The sequence below is a fragment of the Trachymyrmex cornetzi genome, unplaced genomic scaffold (assembly GCF_001594075.2).
Source record: "Trachymyrmex cornetzi isolate Tcor2-1 unplaced genomic scaffold, Tcor1.1 scaffold127, whole genome shotgun sequence".
NCBI lineage: Eukaryota > Metazoa > Arthropoda > Insecta > Hymenoptera > Formicidae > Trachymyrmex > Trachymyrmex cornetzi.
Genome location: NW_017295839.1, coordinates 1560503 through 1576970, shown reverse-complemented (window position 1 = coordinate 1576970; position 16468 = coordinate 1560503). Strand labels below are relative to the sequence as shown.

Below are 16468 nucleotides of genomic sequence, written 5' to 3'. Positions count from 1 at the left end.
ACCGCAAAATGGTACAGGACTTTTTGATTCAGTATAGGCTGTTCTACCCACGTATGACAAAAAATGCGGTAGTCGCCAAACACCCTGTATATATATATTATCTCGGAAAGAGAGAGCGCGATAGTTGAGGCGAAACGAAGTGAGAAATTCATAGTTGATAACATAACGACATAAAATATTATTATCGTCGCGGAACATTAATGAAAAGCCGACTAGAAGAATTGTCGAGCTATTTGATAAATATGTGAGAAGATCAGATAGGATCAGTGGAACGGGTTGATCAACACGTAAATAGTAATTTCTGTCCGATCGATAGGTCATATTTTAGCGTACTGATATTAAGCTTCACGTATTTGTCTGCTAATACTCCTCATATTAGCGTCTCATTTAACGTAAATGTGATTGAGGAACTAATTAACATCATAATTTTATATAGATACATGTCAGAAAAAAAGGCGAGAATGCAAAATAAATTTTTCCGATCAAAAACGTAAGAGTCATAAATATTATAAATTGCGCCGATCATTACGTAATTGGATAAATTCGATTTCGGGAAGTGTTTACCGCAGAATTTTACATGATTTATGTGGCGACGTTAATTAGCAATCATCGCAATTAATTAATCAGCTTGGCGACTACAAGTGGATTAAGTGGCACACGGAGGCGTGACGGAAAATGGTTGATACGTTAAGATTCATGGGATCGATTTCCCGAAGCGAAATGCACTCGGCCATGAGATGCAGTTTACAAGACGATTAAAACATTGCTTCAATTCGATCTGATCATTCTTTATGCTCGGTGGGAGACTCTCGAGCTTCCTCGATCAGCGCTTAATTAAGTTTCGAGTCAATTAAGCCCGCACGATGAACGAAACTATATCGTACGCCGAGGCAATGCGCTCTGTCACACAACCTGCGTTAATTAATGCGCTTTACATGTGAATATGTATATTCGTAATTTTATAGAATTTTCTCGTAGAACATGTGCCCCTTAATTCTCTACATATAAAGAGGCTGATTTTATAGAATCAATTACAGTTGAATATTTAAAATATAGAATATTCTGTTAACGTAGGGTGCTTTCCATTTGATAACACAAATCGGCACTTGCGTCGACTTGTGTCATCAAATGGAAAGCACCCATAAGGAAAATATTTTAAACTTGGAAGAATAATTTAAAATTTAAAAAATTAAAATTAAAAAATTAAAAATTAAAAAAATTATTTTCAAATTGACTAAAGAAATTAATTTAAGAAAATTAATAATTAATTTTTTCGCATAAAATTTATGAACTACATATAATATTATCTCGAACATTAACTATATAATTTTAAATTCTTCCTTATGTTGTGATGCAACGTCTTAGAAGATCAATAATTTTAAACAATGGTGTGTATAAATATAAGAGAACAAAAGAAAGAATAAAAAAGCATAAAAAAATATAGATAAGCTGTAATACGAATAATCTGATAAGTATATATTAGAACTTGTTTATTGCTTTAGTAAAAATGTCAAAGGATTTACCATCTTCAACACAGTTTAAATATTAACGTCAATATAACGCACGCGAGAACTGGCGGCATGCATGCTGGCCACTTGGCAGATGCATCGACGACTTTGACGTACGATAAGCTTCTTCACTTAATGAACGACGTCGATATTTTATCGAAATTTTTTGCCACTTGAACGGGTTGTCGACTTTTCTCGCTTTCAGGAAGATGTTAGGAGCGACATGCATTGCGCGTGGTGAAATTGCGTGTTTGCAGTTTGAAAGGTCACTTCCGCGTCATTCACTAATTAATTCCTTTAGCTACAAATTAACAGTTTGACAAGTTCGAAGACAATATTATTATTTTATCTTGACGTGAAAATTATATTTTTATCTATTAAATAATCAAAAGAACTGAAAAGTACACGTGTTAAATTTATCTTTACGCTATATATTTATTAAGTAAATAATCCATTATCTCATTGTTTGAAGTCTGTGTTCGCATCATAAATAACGTTTTCGTTCAACGATTTTCGCTATCAATATTACGGCAGTCGGCGAGTGTTAATTTATTGTTTTCCAGCAACGTCAATCTCACTGATTGTCGTTATCACGAGCGGTCAGCCCACGCGAAGGCGAGAGAAAATTTTCCAGACGTGCTCGTCTAATCATTGCACTACGAGAGCTATCTCGAGTAGGAAGAAAGTGCGCCGCTAAAAGCGCGACGTGCGTGCTTTCACATAAATATCGGCTTGATAAATGTACCGGCCGGGGCGTTATGGATGGAGAATATTAGAATGGCACATGGCGATCGCCGCGATGGCCGTACGCCATTGTAGGCGTAGCGAGAGAGCGGAGATTAAACGTGATCCCAATCAAGACGATTCACAAGCCCGCTTCCGCATCCTTCAACGTAAACGTTGCACTCGATCCATCAACAATTATAGCGATTAAGATTTGCGTGAACAATCGGTTGTACGAGAAACTCGTCGCTTTGTTAACGCACCCATCAAAACGGTGCTTCCAGAAATAACTTGTAATATATAACGAAACAAAGACAATGTAATAATAGCGTTATAGTAATAATAGTAAAATGAAAAATTCTAATATATACACACACATATTATCTGTTTTCCCTTATTTTTTCTTTCTCTCTTAATAGGTACTGTAAAATACTGAGAGAAGGAATATTCAATAAAAAAATGTGAGGTAAAAAAAGTCCTAGTTGCATAACATTTAATTGATATATGTATTATTCAATATATTTCAACATAATATATTGCAATTAATATATGTTAAATTGTGGATAATAATCTCTGAATTGTACAACTGATCAACTCGTTACATAAGCGAATGTAAATTTTGTCACCATCTATTCTGGGCTAACGATTTATTGTCAAACATTTTTTATTTTTTGTAACATCTTTTTGTATATTGTACTGATGATGGTTAAATATTGACCGAAATGTCTACTTTTCCTTATTATAATTTGAAATATATGACTTTTGCTTAAAACATCTAGTGCTGTAGCTGTATGTTCCTTATTGTTTATATTTTGTATTTTTAAGCCACTTCTAAAAGTTTAAATTTAAAAGTTTAAAATTAATCTTTGAATTAATTTCGTGATATATTTTAAATAACTTCAAGTAGCTACAATCAATTTTGTATTAAAAATTTTACACTTGTATCAATTTTTTCTCGCTTTAAGTATACAAGTCCTTACCAACATATATGGCTCATTCTCTAATGAGCCATATAAATTTATACAACGAATAAAGGTCAGGCTTTTGAACGTAGTTATTGTTAACGGTCAAGGCTGAATTAGTCGCGAGTTTGCAATTGCATTATAAGCATATCCACCGACGTCAGGATTAACCTGTTGGAATAGAATAGAAGATAGATCAAGGTATATCAAAGCCTTGAGATTAGTCGCCGATAGTAAACGGGTTGACACGTCCGAGACAATTATATCCCGGTATATACGCCATTAGCCCGCGGCGCACAATGTAACACCCGCGTAGGAACAATAGGAAGCTCGTGCACGATGATTGATCGCCCAGCTGGATGCAATCGTACCAGCTGGATACCCTCGAGAGCTTCTTCTCTTCCTTCTCCTCCGTTTTATCTTAACTCTTCGTCTTACGCGCCAACATTGCGCTGAGCCACGCCACCGTCTTGATGAGTTTCGCTAAGTCTGCTGGTTAGGCTAACTATTCGCGTTGTTGATTTGCATACCGAATACGCAACAGCAGCCTATAAATTTTGTTCACTCGTAGATATAATGCGTTTTGCGTTGTTGCGGTTTAAGACTAACGTTCCTTCTCTCACGCACTCTGCGTCTCAATAATTGTTTTCTAGTTTATATCGTTTATTTGTTGCAGCGGCGTAAATAAATGTAATTTTTCAGAAAATGAGTTGAATATTTTGAATCATTAAAGTTTTATAATTTAACCCTTCTTAGACACATTGGGTCTTTTTTGAGGCGAAATTTTATCCTCAAATTTCTTGGCGTTTTCAATCTTTATTAAATAAAGGTTTTAATATTTAAGTAAAATAATTGAAATATATTTGGCAATATAACAGAGATGTTGAAATACGGAATAAAAAATATATATGTCTACGAAGGATTAATTTAGAAATTTTAATGTAACAACTGATTTTAAAGAAGTAAAAGTATAACGTATTTCTAAAGTATGTTTTTTTCTTTATTTTCGTTTATTGCAAGCAACTAAAAAAAATCACACATTTAATTATGCCATTTTTGTAGAAAATGGGCAATATAACTTTGGATACAGATTCTTTCTTCTGCAATTTTTACGTTTTAATTTCATTTTTTTATCTTTAAGTTTAGTCTTTGATACTTTCCAAGAATGAAGTCGGAATTTTCGATTGGATTGTAAATCGTCTTAACCTCCTCGATTTAATCAAGCTTGTTCTTTCCATCCGATATAATTTGATACATTGATCGACGAGACCGAAGCATCTGACCGCGTCTGTCTTGTGCGTAGATCGAGATCGCGTGGGTCGTGAGTGAGCTGCATCGAGAGACTTATGCAAATTCAATTTAGCTCGCCTGTGCAGTGGAGAAGGGCCAGTCAGGGTCGGCTTGAAGACTTCGTGAATTTTAATATATTATCATTTAGAACTGAAGAGCAATCTCTGTCACATAAATTGTAATTTTTTATGGAACATCGCTGTAACATTGTTATTGAATATAATACGTTAAATATTTTAATTTTTGAGTGAATACTTTAAACACAAGTGATATATTAATATCTTCCAAGATGAGCATCAATATATTATTAAATTGTTTGTCAATTTAATTTGCGATATTACTGATTATATATTACTTGCTAGTTCTGTTAATATTGCGTTTCCAGACTGAAAATTAAATTTGGCGCGTAGTTTGCAGGATTGGATATGTAGTATATAAATTCGCAGGGAATTATTTAAAAATGGCTCTGTGCCATTTTTGATCCATGATAGTTTCTTTTCCAGCTAATTTGGATTTGCACGTGAAGCTTTAGATTTTTGTGACTTTCCATAAATAATCATAATTAATTATAAGTAATTTTACTTATATGGTGACCTCCCTTGTCAAAAGCTAAATTTACCTTGAACTGCGATTGGGTTAATTTAAACCCACGATTCTAGTGTTAAACTAAGCATTAAAGATCCAGCTTGATTGAGCGTTTAAGGCTTTTATTCCCGATTTGTTGTGTAAATCTTACATACTTTAATTTTTCTTATTGTTAGAATATCATCCACGTTTTATTACCCTACTTAGGGTGTATACATGTCTCACAATGACTACGTGGGAGAATACTTTGAAGAATAAAGGAGCATATGATTATGATAGATAAATAGAACAGGAAGCATAGAGAAGAGAAAGAGAGAATGCGTCTTGAAATCGGCTCATCTTAAGTCGCGGCAGCTGGTCGATTCCTTCGTTTTATTTCGCATGACGAGCATCGAGGACCGCGTTGGTTCTGTCAGCTTCTCTCGTAACCGCTTCATTATACGCCACTTTATAAATGCGTTCCGCTGGCTAACTGTATGCACGAGATATCCGCGCAAAGGTAGTAACCTATCTATCGTTGATAGGATTTTGCAAGTTTCTCTTTAGCCTCATCGATCGAGGGACAGCCTCTGCGTTTAAACACGATGACGACTTCTAATGAAACTTCTTCCTTAGCTGACTCGTTGAATTACGTAGCACATATGGTATTATATTCTATTCACGAGCTATGTTACGCTTAGCAACAAGAAAGTACTTCTTAGTGAAAAGACTATTCTTCGGCAATGCAATATTTTAAACGCTTTGAATTTCTGATTGGTTGCAGGAGGAAATCGGCGAGATATTCGACTCAGCTCCAACGACTCCACTCCGCATCGTAAAAGAGACAAAGCATCCAACTCAACCTGAAAAATTATCGAGCTACGCGAATGATTCGTTTATCTCGAAATACTTACCTACTACGAAATCGCATGGTTTCGTAAGAAGACAAAATTCGTTGACGAGAGGTGGCGAGGATATCGGTGAATGGTCGAACAGCATCCTCGCGGAGTTCAACAGCATAATCGCCAACGAGATCAACGAGCTTACCAAAGAGAAGACGAGGAGAGAAGTCACGCGCAGCAATGATGACGTCAGAGTACAATACAAAGAGTTGCTGAACGAATTTGGAATATCCGATAGCGAGTGCTCCGATCGAGAGTTTAACGGTGAACATGGTTTTCTTCGAGACGAGAAGAGTCTTCGAGATCGCAGGAACGGAAAATTGTTCGTCGACGATGATCGTCGCTGCCTGCTGAACTCGGATTACGACGAGCCTCACGATCGAGTGATCCCTGAGGGAAGGAAAAGCGGCAGCCTCCCGGAGAATCTGCAGATTATCATCGGCAAACATGGTCGATTTCATACCACAGAAACTCTAAGTTCCGACTACGACGAACCCAGTAACTGTCTGCCGATAAACTCGATCAAGAACCAGATTGATCGAATTACTTCTAGTCTACCGTCGAAATTGGAACGCGAGTGCGACTCGAAAGACGCACAATCGAACCCTTGCCATGCACCAAAGAGAATAGGATTAAGTTCGAAGACCAATGAAGACGCGCTCCAAGCTGGATCGTTCAGAAGCGCCGAGGAAGATCCCGAAGAAGCGAACGCGAAATTGCCGCCACGACAACGATCCGAGAGAAAAACGAGCCTTCCTATCAATTTGACGAATCAAAAACGTAGAAAGGCAATGCGACTGCAAAGACTCCGACGAGGCTCGGATGATCAAGAGACCATGGATCCCGAATACGACGACGTATTTCCGAACGAGGAAACCGGCAGATCTAGATCGTTGGACAATCATGTTCCGAAATCGGCGCCTGTCACACCTACGGAAGAGAAGAAGCCACCGTTCTCGAAATTGTTGAGAAAACGACATACTCCGGTGTTCCACGAGAGTTCCGACGACGTCATTCTGGTCAGCGTGTCTTCGTTGCCGGATCAAGATATGTTGCGTCTGAGAAATGATAGGCTTCATGAGACGAAAAATAGCAAGGCGAATTCGAAAGAAACGTTGTCTCGTAAAAATAGAGCGATATCGCCGCTAACTCTACGTTCTGATGTCACCGCGAAAAGGCTGTCGGAATCGGACAGAGACATCAGGCAGATTAGCCCAGTGGACTTGAAGAAATTCTCGTTGACGCGAACGTGGGGCAACGATGTTGCAGTGAATTGCGACTTGTCTGAGAACAATGACGTCAATGGAAATTGCGGGATCGAGAACGGAACCATCGGCAAGCTGGAGCACGCTGACGTGAAAAGGATTATAGAGGAGCAAAACGCGAGAACGGGATCCGTAAGTTTCATATTGATTTCCACCTAATTATATTTCACCAAGAGGAGTTATTGAGAATTAATTATGCATTAGCTTATTTGCATTATAATACGTACGTCTATTTCGATAAGCTTATAAATTCACAGAATTATAACTAGATTTTAATATATATATATATATAATTATTAATATGTAAATATTTAATTAGTTAAATATTTAAAATTTTTAATAATTAAATACTTAAATAATTATTTAATAAAAATTAAACATTTAAATATAATTATTAATTTAGCATTGTCTATATGACATTTATAAATTTGCAATTCGTTTAAAAAAATTATTTGACAATAGCATTAAAGTATGAAGTTGTTTTATTTTCGCGTTTACAACAAAATATTTCACGCAGCTTTTTAAAAAAAAAAAGCGTAATTTGGCCTTGATAGAAGTGTCCTCGCCAGTACCACGATACTTTTCCACGCCATAATCACTTGAAAATCTGACATGGCTCACAAAAGATCCAGTCTCACGCCTGACATAAACCTGATATGGAAAATAGCTTGGCATTCAGTAAAATTTATTTAAAAATCTGATGTGGGACCCACAGTAGATTCACGCTCGCGCTTCACATGAAAATTTAACCGCAGTGCATGTTCGCATCGCAGTATTTCATGACAGAATTTATAACCAGAATAATCATGAACTTGAATGATTAATATCTCAGGTTCATGGGACAAAGTAACACTTTTTTTGCTAGTTTTTTTCGTTTTATGCAAAAACACATTGAATAAGCCTAATTTTATTAATTTTTAAGGTGGTTTTTGGCTGAGTCGTGAATGAACCTACTGTTCTTACTTACACTGTGGCTATATGTATATACTAGCTTGATCCTTATCTAAATTTCTACCAGAGACTAATTTATTTTTTGTTGTTTAATATTTATTTTAGCTGCCTATTTCCCTGCAGTCTTTATTGTCAAGAATACGAAATGGCTCGGGTTCCTGTTGCCCAAATAGTCCGCCGATGGATACTCTCACTTGTTCCGACATGGCAACTCAAACTTCACCGGCGATTTCGAGAAGTTCTAGTTTCACGTGGGTTAGCGATTGCGACTCTCCTCAAGGTAATTTTCATCATCCCACGTTGCTTAATATATATTCATGAGATTAGTTAACACCCGGAAAGTTTATTTCCGTTTTGGTTCTCCGTAATCCAGTAAGCACCTATTACAAGAGTTCCGTTTATCGATTATTACGTAAATTAACTCCCTGTTGACCTTTTGAGTCGGTTAAAATTATATTTACTTTGGATAATGTTTCTCTGGTAATATATTCAAGAATTCTACCTTCCTCACCGATTTTAATGAAATTGGTTTAAAAGTAGAGAATATGTGTTTTTAAAGCAGCGAATTTGTTTTTAAAGTAAAGAATTTGTGTTTATAAATTTAGAGAATATTAGTAATTAAAGCAGAAAATATTTATTCTAGCCTTACTTACATATTCTCACGTCCTCTTATGCCATCAACGTGACAGATTTCCTAACTTGAATAGTCGTCCACGTCAACGATTATCTCGGAGGAGTTCTCGGGGACATTTTGGGGCAGAGCGAAATTTTTTTCTGCCAGATTCGTTAATTTCACGAAAAAAAAAGCGTGTTGAATAAGCCTAATTTCATCAAAATCAGTGAGGAAGATAGAATTTTTTAATATTATCGTTTCTTTTTTAAATAATATATTGTGATTAGCTGCGTTCAACAGAAAAAACAACTTTGCAACTGTTATAAAATTCTTAAATATGACTGGTATTGTCCTTAGTTCCTCACTGGATTTAAACCAATCATATTCAAGAATTTTACAACAGTTAGAAAGCTACTTTTTCTGCTGAATGTAGCTGTTTTATACTAATTTATTTTTTATTTCTCCTAACAAAGAAAATATTTTTGTACGATAGAAACTAATTGAAAATTAATAAACGTTATAATTTATAAATATATTTAAAATAATTTTATTCTTATATAAAAGTCTTATAATCTAATTGTCAATGAATATTCTTTAAGAAATACTAGTACTTAATATTTATGGAATTAATTACCCCATAAAACAATTATATTACAATTGTCATAGTTTAATGCATATTTTTTAAATAAACAATATATGCTGCTTTATTTATTTTAAATATACAATATTTAGTTTTTTAAATTATGTATTTTTTTTTATCATAGCTGAGTCCCAATTAGATTCGCAGTCATTGCAAGATGAGAGCACCTTAGACCCAGTTTCTCCTCAAGACACTGTAGATGACGACAATAGATCCTCGTCATCATCCCAGGACCTCCTACAGAGCATGGATGAAATTTCTTCCGGAAGTTTATCGCCGGATACCACCGACAGAGCATCTCCGCTTGAAAGCGGAATTGGAACAGCGAGTCCACCTAGGAGCACGGACCGTCGATTGACTAAACGTAAGTTAAAATAATTTTATTGCATTTTCATAAATATCATAAATCCGGTTATTATCAGCATTCGATTATCACTTTTATATCTTCCTTTATTTTTGGAAATAATATTAATGGGATAATACATTTTTTTTATCAATCAAATTATTTGTATTTTATGATCGCGCGTATCTAAGATGATGGCATACTTGCTGCTTTTAAAAGACTCTTTTATCATATAATAACTTTAAAATTTACATTGTTAAACTATATGAAGACTGATATATATTTGCTAAAATCTTGACGCATCCGTTATTTTTTACGTAGCGTCAACACCGAATAAATGTCATCGCAAAGAGACATGGGAGCGAATTCGACGACGGCCGTCGAAACTGAATTCACGAAACGATAAAAATTCGCAAGACGTGTGGGTCAAACGCGAGAGCGTGCACACGCAAACGAAACAGATCGACGATCAGTACTCGCAGGACGCGGTGGACAGCAGTAGCGGTCTCGATGACTCGTTGCCGAGGATCAGGACGCCCAGGCCTACGAATTTACCGCTATGTGAGTCATGTCGGCATATCTCCGAGTGTTCCTCCCACACGTAACGTCAAGCTGTCGTTTTTATGTCTTCTTATTACGTGCGGTGCAATAATGCGCATAAGCGTAATAAATACGAATCATTTATTTAGAAAACTTGCTTTATGAGACCAGTTTCAAAGATTTTACCAGTTGGACGATATATTCTGCGATAATTTATTTCTGCATGTTATAAATTCTAATCTAGCTGTCCGACTATTCTTCTGCGACAGGCTTGTCCACCACTGCGAGCAGTTCCTTAAGCTCGGGCGAGCTGCTCGAAACGCCGCCTCGAGCACCGTCCTCTCCATCCGCGGCAAGTCTCCAGCTGAAGCCGGAACCTCTGACTGTAGAAATGGGCGGGAAGAGCAGCAGCGCGCCGTTGTTAGAGAACAATAACGCCAAGAACGCCAACAGGAAGGTGCCGGTGAGCTCCTCTTTGTGTTTAACTTTAAGTAAATAGTATAGTAGAAAGTTGGTTGAAATATTACGTGCTTCTTCCAAAGAAGAAAAATCGAAATATGTAATAGATATTAAATATTTTTCACATTTATCGGAAAATTCTTGTATCTTATCAATACTTTATATTATCTTATCAAGACTTTATATTTATATGATTTTTTTGCTTTTGGTTTACATGCGATAATATCCGGCCATTTAAGAAATTTTCTTGAATCAAGAGTATTAAGAAGAGAATAGTTAGCCATAGAAATTCTCTAATTATCCGACAGAAGCTAGCAAAGTTCGGTTTAATAGTGTATAAGTTGGAACAAAAGTCTGTAACGCCACGAACTTTAAAATTCAAGTAGGTGTAACATCGTTAAAAATGAACAAAATTTAAATTTATGAAAGGATTTTAAAGCTTAACATTTCTACTTTCGAAAGGTCACTATGTCATTTGAGTTTCTGTGAGAGTGGTAATTTTTATATGTAGAGAACTACGAACTGGACAAAACGGGAACATTTTTTCTCTGTCACATGCTAAAAAAAACTTGCGAAAATTTTCGACTTTCTAACGTGAAAGCTTAAAGTTTCCCTTACAAAATCGTATTTAAAAAATGTTCCTAAGATTTGTCATTACTGAGTTATCGAGTTGATTAAATAAAAAAAGCATTGACTTTGATTATTTATAACTCCGTTAAAAATTATCGTACCGCAATTTAAAAAACAGGTTCTTAAAGGTGAAACATTACTTTATCGACGGATATAATTGTTAAAGTTTTTTTTTTAAATATGTAGACATAATACAAACGAAGTATCGTAACGAACTTGTTCCAACCCAATATACTCGTATATACTACCTATTATTATATATATTTATTATTACTTAATAACAAATACGCGTGAACTTACGTAAGCGAACGTCGGTTGACGTCAAATCTCCGGTTTGAATCGCCCTTCATATCGATAGCTAACTCGAGCATGACGCGTGGAGCAAGAGGCCGGGCGCTTACATCGGATATCGTCCTAGACGACGACGGCGGGCATTAATCGCGCGGCAGCGAAGCGTGTACGGCGCTATCGGTATCGAGATTACCCGACGCAGTATCACAGATATACGCTCCCTCGTCTTCGCGGTTGCGTTCGACGATCTGCTGTTCACGGACAGCTATTAGTCTCTGCCCACGTGGTTCGCGTACGTCGTTCGACACGTTAGCCAGCTTACCGCGTCTCTTGTATTCCTCGCCTGCGGTTCGTGCGGGCCACGATAAGTGTCGTAAGAATGACACTTCGTTGCGGCGACGTCGGCGACGAGCCTTGGATACTCTTCGCTGACAGGAATACTCACCTGTTTCATGTTAGATGGGAATTCCATGCAAACCAACAAGAATTGCTCTACCGTGGGAACTGCTCGAGCCACTCTGCTGCGGATGCACCTTTAGACGTATGCATCATCGATCCTTCATGATTAATTGCTCTAAGAAATAATTAATCTTCGCGATTTGTATAGATAATTACGATCAAAGAGATTATTGACAAGTTCTAATGTGGGAGACCGAAACGCGGGTTGGTGAATGATTATGCGAATTGCACGAACATAACGAGGATTACTTGAATACAATATTGTTTAATTACTGTTTTTAAAGAGTTTAATTTTAATCTAATCTTATGAACTTAATGTTTATCTGATATATTTAAATTTTCAGATTAAAAAAGAAATTATTTGCCAGTATTAATGTGCATGAATATGATGTTAGACTGCTACAGTTCGACTATTGATAATTTAATAGTATATCATTCTTTAATAGAGTCGATCTTCGAAAATTTTAATGTCGAAGCTTCGAATCTGATATTACAAGATCAGGGTTACCACAGACCTGGAAAATCGGGAAAAGTAAAGAAAATTGAAATGGTTATGGAAAATCGGAAAAAGTCAGGAGAAAATAAAAGAGACTAGAATTTTGAACTTTGCTCACAATTCCCTTAACTGCTCCTAATTCCAAATAATTTTTATAATTTTTTAAATATTATATCTGACGCTTATAGTCAAATACGTTCAAAATTCGTGCATTTTAAACGATTTTTTTTTAATAATTAAAATTTATATTTTATTCAATAATTTTATTTAATCGCTTTTGTTCGTCATAACCGCATTCTTTTTTCCAATACTAATTTATTTTTTGTTGACTTGAATTTGCTCCAAAAATGTTATTATGCTACTTTTGCGTTTTTAATAATATAAGCTAGCTTCCTGACAATCCTTGATTCTAAATGTTATAACTTTTTACATATTTTATTATGTTAAAATTTTTACATATTTTATATTGGTCATGGAAATTTTCCATTTTTATCTGGAAAATCTGGAAAAATCAAGAAATTTTAAAATTCATTTTCCGTGGCAACCCTGATTAGATATACCAATTTTTTCAATGGCACCGTTTTTATTTTATAGGAAAGAATTTTTGTATTGAATTTAATTTACGCTTAATTATTTTACTACACCTTTTGTAATGGTTTTATGAATACTTTACGTCAATAGTAACATTAAGAGAATTAGTTTCAGTGCTGTTTGCCCTGTTAAAAGAGCGCAGCAATTAACTGTTACTTGCAATTAAATTTAAGAGCCATACTAAACGATCGAGTAGCTAAATAGGTCGCGTTTATTGTTTTCTCGAACAGTATTCTCCAACATTCTTCTTCAACATCATCTTCGTTAGTATCGCATCTTCTTTAGTATTACGTCGCTACGTGTACACGAAATATCCTACAAACGTGTAGAGATCGCCGTTCGTTTCGTGCACGAAAATCGTGCAAGGTCAGTCTTTGACAGTAAAAGCGAAGCTCCGCATGGATGCACTTGGAGCCGAGGGAGTCGATACTTTATTTACTTTATATATTTTCGATGTACCCAACGACGATGCTTTGATCACTCAAGTCCCGCTGCATTTTGCATTCCGTGTGCGAGCGCGGTCGTAACTTTGACCTTTGACGTGCCCGAATGTGCGCCACCGCGATGCCCGCGTTTATCTCCGCAGTTTTCGTAGGATGGTGGCCGCGTATGCAAATTATCAATGAAGTGTCAGTACACGGGGAGATTCGCGCTCGAGTGAGCATGTTGCCTCGGTAAACACCCATTGCACGAGAGCGCGCGCGGAAGTCGCGCGTGAACTCCCAGTACCGTATTGCCTATGTTGAGCGATCAAAGCTAATGGGGCAACCAGCCGTGGTGGCGTATTAATCGGTTGGTATCCTTTGGACCTCGAATATAGCCACACCGTGTGGTCTATCACGTACGCGTGTACGAAGGCCACGATGGAAAACTCGTGGCTTTCGTCAGGTCAGCTGTTTTAGACGCACGGCTCTCTCTCCTTCTGTCTCGGAAATCGCAAATGACATACCTATCGTTCTTTTTCAAATCAACGTCCATAACGAATCAAACGTTGTGCAAGAAATCTAACGAGTGACACGACGTAGTAAAAATTTTAATTGACCATTAATTCGATTTCGTAAACGTTAGAAATCTATCTCTGTCAGGAGAACAGCGCTGAATATATGTAACGTATAATATATTTATTGTAATATCTGAAATGCATTTTTATACGCTGTGCATTTAATCCCATAGTTACAAAAACTGACATCATTATTTTTAATTTAGAAAAATTTAATGTTTACTTTTATTCGTACGAATACTGAAGAATAATTTAACTTTTCTTCCGTGAAAGATCCTTGGAGAATAATCGTACTTTTTTTTGCGATAGTATACGCAGAAATATTGCAGAATGAAATAGAGATCAGAAATATTTATTTTTGAAATTACCAAGCTGCAGTGATTCAACTGCTTTGTGCGCGGTTCTTTTTTGAGCAAAATACGCTTCTCGGAATGCAGTGGTTTAAAAAAGATACATTCGTTTGAGAATTTCGGTGAAATTTTTTGCAAAAATATTGGATTTTTTTCTGTGTTATATTATTTTGTCCCGTATTTCGTAACCGATAGACGAAATAATTCGACAAAGTAAACGGGATCCCAAGAAGCAATATAACTTTTGTATGAGAATTTCGTGGGATCTGCTTTGAAGTCCAGTAAGTCGTAAAAAGGATAGCTTGCACGCCTATTCAGTTTTGCTTGAAAAATATTTAACGGCTGGTCTACGATTGTTAAAGATGGCATCGATAAACGCCTAGAGACAGTCATGATTTTATGATCGCATAACAGGGCGAGATCCCTTTTTTAAAGTCAACTCACGTTGTGACACAGTCTATTTTCTGATTGCGCTTTGTATTATTTCCATTATGAACTTATATTATTTTAATGATAGTTTTAATAATTAAGCTTTGAAGAATAATTATACATAGAATGATTAACATCTTTCATCAAACATCAATGTCGTATAAACCCACAGAACGCAAACTAACAATACATCAATATTATAATTTCGCACTCAACAATATAAATGTAATATAACACATGTTGCACATAACAGTTACATTGTTGAGTCGGAAATTGTAATATTGCTTAATGTTACTATTAATTTGCGTTCTGCGGGAATTAATATTGTAACTCGATTTACTGTTTGACTATTACGTTATTAATTAGTTTCTTTGATATTTTAATTTTACACTTGGTGATTCTGTGTGTTGAGAGAAATGATTAATCTTACGGTGCTCTTTTCGCGACGAAAACGTGAAGCATCGCGTGTGTATTCCAAGGTTAATTACTTCTTATTTTTTTCGTGAATATTGAAAGGTCGATATTTATCGATCGATGGCGCATCCACTTAGTAAAGCACGATGTAGATAAGGTCACGGTTGTTCGTCCGTTATTTTCGAGGTCGACCGGCTTAATAACTACAAGTAGGTCACGATTCAATGTCGCATCGGTTATTAGTTATCTCTTGTTGTCATGGAAATAAGACGAAGTTAGGATCCCTTGACAATGAAGGATCTCGTCTTCTGTGTCACCAACTAATATCAAAGTTATTAACTCTGCGCAAGATTTGACGAAGTTAATACGGTTTTTCCTATTATTACAATAAGAATTACATTATCTAGTTACACTAAATTAAACGCTGTAATCTGTGCATTGTAATTCATTTGAAAACTTGAGGTATTTCAAATAGACATACATACTGACACTTCTTTGTGCGCTTGTTTCACATTGAGGGCTTTACTAATCTGCTAATCGATCGTTAAGCGGAAGAACTAATTCGTTTTGAACGATGCTTTTACCGCGACAGTTTGAGATATGCTGTCGTACTTTTTGCCATGGTCTTACAAACACGAGGGCGTCGCTGTTTCTTATACTAATGATACATTCTCTGTTGCTTTCAGAGCTTGCAGCAGCAGCCGCGCTCGCAGTCGGAACGACAACTATCAGGTACGTTTCCCATTGAATAGAGTAACTATTTTACTTAACCAACGAGTCGATGAACTTGAAATCGTTTAAACCATGTGTCCCTTGTAACAAATATGGCAAATTTTTTAATTTTAATGGTCGCTCGTTGGCATAGGCATATTCAAGATTTTTTTCATAGGGGAAATTATCAATTCTATTATTACATGTACAGCAATTTTTTGTGTTAATGAATTGCTTTTTTTAGATATTTTAGAACTTAAAATGTGTGTGTGTGTGTGTGTGTGTGTGTGTGTGTGTGTGTGTGTGTGTGTGTGTGTGTGTGTGTGTGTGTGTGTGT

General features: G+C 36.1%; 1 protein-coding gene across 3 annotated transcripts in view; it reads left to right on the top strand.

The window, feature by feature from the left end:
• The window catches only part of cv-c (RhoGTPase activating protein), a 252416-nt gene that overhangs the window by 80978 nt on the left and 154970 nt on the right, over positions 1-16468 (top strand). For all 3 annotated transcript variants that reach the window (XM_018522064.1, XM_018522061.1, XM_018522062.1), the window contains exons 3-8: positions 5832-7346; positions 8271-8445; positions 9543-9782; positions 10083-10322; positions 10571-10764; positions 16107-16152. In XM_018522064.1, coding sequence (XP_018377566.1) covers positions 5832-7346; positions 8271-8445; positions 9543-9782; positions 10083-10322; positions 10571-10764; positions 16107-16152 — 2410 coding nt within the window. The remainder of the gene's footprint in view (positions 1-5831; positions 7347-8270; positions 8446-9542; positions 9783-10082; positions 10323-10570; positions 10765-16106; positions 16153-16468) is intronic.